Source organism: Lipotes vexillifer, unplaced genomic scaffold, assembly GCF_000442215.2.
Source record: "Lipotes vexillifer unplaced genomic scaffold, Lipotes_vexillifer_v1.1 scaffold370, whole genome shotgun sequence".
Lineage (NCBI taxonomy): Eukaryota > Metazoa > Chordata > Mammalia > Artiodactyla > Lipotidae > Lipotes > Lipotes vexillifer.
Window position 1 is genome coordinate 931,984 of NW_006772699.1, and position 5,975 is coordinate 937,958.

The 5,975-nt window shown below is 47.8% G+C and overlaps 1 protein-coding gene across 1 annotated transcript in view; it reads left to right on the plus strand.

Moving 5' to 3' along the window:
• TENM2 (teneurin transmembrane protein 2) overlaps window positions 1-5,975 on the plus strand; it is a 1,025,435-nt gene that overhangs the window by 842,627 nt on the left and 176,833 nt on the right. Inside the window, exon 10 of the mRNA XM_007447833.1 lies at window positions 3,581-3,775. Coding sequence (XP_007447895.1) covers window positions 3,581-3,775 — 195 coding nt within the window. The remainder of the gene's footprint in view (window positions 1-3,580; window positions 3,776-5,975) is intronic.

Consider the following 5,975-nt stretch of genomic DNA (forward strand, 5'->3'; position numbering starts at 1 on the left):
CTTCTGCTTTCTTTATGTGACGTCAGCAGAACCTGTCAAGCGCCCCGCTTTCTGGAGAACGTCACGGTGTTTTTCATCTTCTACCACCCTCCTGGTGAGCATACAGCAAACGTATTGAAGGAAGGCTGCATTTAGAATGTGGAGAACTCCCTGACCTGACTATTCTCTACTTTTTTTTTTTCCCTGAGTAATTTAAGTAGGTCATTTTTTTTTTTTTTTTTTTTTTTTTTTTTCTCTGTGTTGGCAGACAGACCGGAAGGAGGCTGTATTGGACATCATACTAAACAGATGAAGGGGGCCTGAGCAGCAGTGGTTCTGTGACCTGTCTATAAACAGAAACATCTGCCGCTAAAATTCACCGGACCGGGGCACGAACCCGTGTGTCCCCCGCATCGGCAGGCGGACTCTCAACCACTGCGCCACCAGGGAAGCCCCAAGTAGGTCATATTTTAAATTTGACTTCCCAGGCACCTGGTTTTAAATAAAATCCATTCTTACCTTCTAGACAATCCAATTTTTTTTTCACCACTTGGAGTCTATGCAGAAGAAAAACAGTTACAATATGAATAAAGTAAATAATCCTAACTGTATTTTATCAATTAATAAAGACAATAATTGTTTCCTCCTTACGTTCTACCCTCTTCCACCTTTTGGGTGGAAGGAAAGTGCAATGGGAGCCCATTGGTGGTGATTTGATGTAATTTTCTCTGCCATCCAGGACAAGTTCAATATATAACCCTCATGTCAGAAACAGCCCTTGGCAGCTCTTATCACTAGGCATGGGCAGCCACGCTTCTTACTGCTTTCCTGTTCGAGTGTGCAAGGGAAGAAGTGTGGCAAGAAATGATGCTGATTCTAGTCTTCCCACCAGGAGGTATCCCACAAGTGTTACCTAGATCAGAAATGGCAAGTGAGTTTTCTCTTGCCACCTCCACCTGCTCCCAAGTCCCAGCCAGGGCGCTACATTGAAGGTTTTTAGGCTCTTCCTAGGCTCAGGAGGACAAGATGCCATGATCTGCCCCTGCAGAGGTGCAGGAAAGGAGAATAGTAGCTCATGTGCACTCATTTGCCCTCCCTGACCTAAAGCTTAGCATGAGTCTTATGGGGCCCTGACATGGAACCAATTTACTTTGTCCTGGAAGCCCTCTCAGTACTTGGAGAAAGCCCATCGTTTCTCATGCTTGTTGGTATTTGCACGGTCTCTAATGTGAATCTTGGGCACCCTGGTTCAAAACTCTGTCGTCTACCCTCTCTCAGACAATCAGCATGGGTCGCAACTCTACAGATCTCTCTGCTCAAGTCTCTTGGAAACAGAAGGCATGCTCCCTACATTTAGAAAGAGTTTATCTAAGTTTAACATGTAGCTTTGATGTTCTCTCTTTTGATCTCATCCTTCTTGTCTGGTAGATTCATAAGGATAAGAATTCTACTGGAAATGGTTGTTTGTACAACTATTCTAAAATAGAATATGGGGGTGGGGATGGCCCCTCGATCATATGTCAGCTGTTGAGATGTTTTTGTTTCATGTCAGTTTACAATTAGGGTCAATTACAGTCAACACACACTTCAGGAGAAAGAGGCATTGTATGTACAACATGAGGTCCACTCCAGAAATTGTTCTTTCCACACCTTTCATAAATGGCCATTTTGTGCTTGCCCACACGCCCACCACTTGGGAGTCCCTGAATGTCAGGAACATAGCAGACATATTTACTCAATCAAGCCAACATTGATGAATGCAACACTGGAAGGAAATCAACAGTGATAAACGTAGTCTTGTCCTTGAGTAGCTTACTGTATCTTGGGGAAATTACACACGGAAGGAGAATTAATTACTGTAAAAACTAAATAGAACATGACGACAAAAGGGGCACGGTAAGGTGGATGGGGCCTTTACTAAGGAGCGATCTAATTAGGTATGTAATCGCGTCAGGGGATGGGGAGACCATTCTAAGTCTTCTATAGGTACATGTGTGCCAGTTGCAGGCACGCAGGTACCTGCAGAATTCTTGGAGCCTGTGCATTCCAAATCACAGGTAAACCAGGAATTGTTAAAACACCCCTGTCGGTCATTTCTGAAGGTCCCTGAATGCCAGTTCCATAGCCTGGAGCCATGCCCTCATTTTAGGCTCATGGTGGAAGCCAGGTTGGAAATTGAGGTTCTTTACAAACTGATCCTGAAGTGAAAAGTCCAAAGTCTGAAGGTGACCACTAAAATCTCACTCTTGATGACCTCCAAATGGGCAGTACTGGCACGGTGGAGGCCAAACTGGTAAGAACTGTTGGTAATTCATACCACGCCATCCCCAGATTGTCAGCCTTCTTCCTGTCAACAGAGGCAAGAGGGTCCCTGCTGACATGAACTGCTAGAGATTTCATGTCTTCAAGCTGCCCTCCCCTTCCTTTTTTTTTTGCGGTACGCGGGCCTCTCGCTGTCGTGGCCTCTCCCGTTGCGGAGCACAGGCTCCGGACGCGCAGTCTCAGCGGCCATGGCTCACGGGCCCAGCCGCTCCGCGGCACGTGGGATCTTCCCGGACCGGGGCATGAACCCGTGTCCCCTGCATCGGCAGGCAGACTCTCAACCACTGCGCCACCAGGGAAGCCCTCCCCTTCCTTTTTAATGAACATAAACTTATCAGGAGTAGGAGTTGACTAATCTGAGGGTAAAATATTCAGCAAAATGGGTTCTGATCCCCATTACAGCAGCAACACGCATGTCCCTGCAGCTTAGTTAAAGGCACAGCTTAGAGTCCAGGCAACCTGGTTTCCACTGGAGCCCCCCTACTCGTGACCTTTGTGATTTCCAGCAAAATAATTTCACCAATCTGAGCCTCAGCTATAAAATGGGAGCGTGATTCTAGCCTCCCACCTCGTTGGTTGATCATGACGATTCAGCAGTAAATTGCGCGTGAAGGATCCTATGCCGTGCCCAGCATATAATAAGCATTCAGTTGGTGGTAACTGCTGTTATTAATAGCTTTTTTTTTTTTTTTGCGGTACGTGGGCCTCCCACTGTTGTGGCCCCTCCTGTTGCGGAGCACAGGCTCCGGACGCGCAGGCTCAGCAGCCATGGCTCACGGGCCCAGCCGCTCCATGGCATGTGGGATCCTCCCGGACCGGGGCACGAACCCGTGTCCCCTGCATCGGCAGGCGGACTCTCAACCACCGCGCCACCAGGGAAGCCCCAGTAGCATTTTTTTAATTAATTTTTGTTGGAGTATAGTTGATTTCCAATGTTGTGTTAGCTTCTGCTGTACAGCAAAGTGAATCAGTTATGCATATGCCTATATCCACTTTTTTAGATTCTTTTCCCATACAGGTCATTACAGAGTATTGAGGAGAGTTCCCTGTGCCATTCAGTAGGTTCTTATTAGTTGTTATTAGCAGTATTTTTGTTGTGGTGGTTATTGTTTATCTGAAGATGGCTCTGCACCTCAGTGGCCCAAGTCCCCAGCCAAGAGCACTGCAAGCAAAGCCGAGATGCCCGGCAGGCTCAGCCTCCTTAGATGGACACAGCCCTTCAGGTGCTGTCCCCAGTCCCATCCTCTGTGACCCGGTGCTCTGTCTTTGCTCTTTGCAGCCGCCTGCCCCGTCCTGTGCAGCGGGAATGGACAGTACTCTAAAGGGACGTGCCAGTGCTACAGCGGCTGGAAAGGCGCGGAGTGCGATGTGCCCTTGAATCAGTGCATCGATCCTTCCTGTGGGGGCCACGGCTCCTGCATCGATGGCAACTGTGTCTGCTCTGCTGGCTTCAAAGGCAAGCACTGCGAGGAAGGTAAGCTCCAAGGGGTGGGCTGGGCAGCCATGGGGGCGGGAGGCGTTTGCAGGCCTGGACCTTTGCTAGTGAGCCCAGTCCTGGCTCCGTGTTTTGCAAAGGAAGTTTCAGCATTTTGCACTTCAAACCCCTCGGCTTTGATGGACTTCTTAAGCTGTAGAACTTAAGAGAGAAGGCTTGCCCGGCTGACTCTGGAAGACATGTTTTGTTTTCCCCTTCTTTATATTCAGCTCCTTTTCTTTTTCTCTTTTGTTTTCTGTCTTCTGTCTCCCTCTCCTTCTCCCCCCCTTCCTGCTCTTTCTTTTCCTCTTTCTTCCTTCCCCTTCCCCATCTTCCTCTTTTTTTCTGCTTTATTTAAAGCCCTCTGAATTGGGAATGATGGTATCCAGAAAAAAAGAAACAAGAATCCTTAATCCTCCTCCCTTCCCCAAAGCTGTTTTCTTTTCTTTTCTTTGGTTTTTTTTCTTAAAGCTGTTCCTGGTCATCTCAGACCCACATATGTCTGTGTAAATATTTCTGCAAAAATTAATATCAATAGAAGGCAGTCAGGCTTGAAAGACTATAGGTACCTGTGTCGTTTAGGGACACCATGTAGGGCAAATGATCCTGGTTACCTACAGTCACAGAGACTTAGAGGAGGGCGGGCGTGCGGCGAGAGGGCTGGGGTTTGATGAGTCCGAAGAGCTCACTCTAGCGTGCTTTGAAGTGGTCGCTAGCACACGTGGGCAAACCAAGCCTGATGGGAAGCTGGGGGGTGGGGGGGTGGTTTGGGGCAGGAAGTACAGGAATACAGGGAAAGAGCACCTCTCCGGAGGTGTTCGGAAGCCAGCGCTTACTGGTCCTGGTTGCTCTGGTTAGTGCTTCTGGAAGTCATTTGGTAGCAAGGTGTTGAGACCTGTAAAGCGCTGGAACTCGGCCAAGCTGCCTGTCAGCCTTCCCCCTCTGTATTTGCCCTTCCAGAGTATGGTTTTAGTTGCCCACCTATTGCTTTTCCCCTTATAAAGAATCAACCACAGTTAGTAGGAAGGTAAAAACCTAGGTTCTCTCCATCTCTCGCCGGCTCCCCTCCCTTTGAATTGGCTCAGTCATTACAGCCCTCACTGCAAAGTAATGACAGTGGCTTTCCCTTAGATACCCACACAGAAGCTCCCCTTGTGACTTCTCCCATTTCATAGTTTTTAGAACTATTTCCACAAAGACTCAGCTTCTGTGACATTATTCTTCTAAGATTTTCCAATACATCATTGCTAGTGCCTTTAATGGGGCCCAGAAGTGTGACCCCACCCCCCAGATCCTCACTTGCTCAACTCTCTCTCTATTTTTCCTCTATAATAAAAGGTAGGGGCTTCCCTGGTGGCGCAGTGGTTGAGAGTCCGCCTGCCGATGCAGGGGACACGGGTTCGTGCCCCGGTCCGGGAAGACCCCACATGCCGCGGAGCGGCTGGGCCCGTGAGCCATGGCCGCTGAGCCTGCGCGTCCGGAGCCTGTGCTCCGCAGCGGCAGAGGCCACAGCAGTGAGAGGCCCGTGTGCCGCAAAAACAAATAAAAATAATAAATAAAAAAAATAATAAATAAATGAAAGGTAGCCTCCCTCCCTCCATCTGCATCATAAAACCAAATTGGGAGCTTGGATGGAGGAAGTGCTGATTTAATAATCCTGTTTGAAAGGTTAAAGTTCTTAAAGATAAATGGACTGCAGGAGGCAAAGCTGCATTGGCTGAAGAGATGGGAGAGGCCAACCGTATGACAAGCAAGGTTAACACGACCTTTTGCATGTACCTCGTTTGGCAAGAGGATAGTGATAGAGCAATGGTGCTGCCCATCTTAGAATTTTTTCTGTCCAGTCAAGATTGTGCATATCTGTATGAGTGGGATTTCAAGGACTCTCTCAACTTTCTCACTCTCCCACCTGGTCTCATTTAAATGTTCAGAATGAATTAAGCATCCAGCAAAACAAGGAAGCCACGTGGATCATTATGAAAGGGTGAAATCGCCTCTATTGATTTCTGCTACCCCAAAAGAATGAACCGAGATGATGCATGTGCTGTTTTCAAAATAGGAAATGGAATCAGAAAGCCTGGATCAGCCCTTTTTCTTCCATTTAGCTTTTTTCTTTCTGATATTCATCATAGTCATAACGTTCAGTTTACCTGAAATGGCCACGGCAACGAAATCAATAGTTGTCATCCTCCATTCCTGC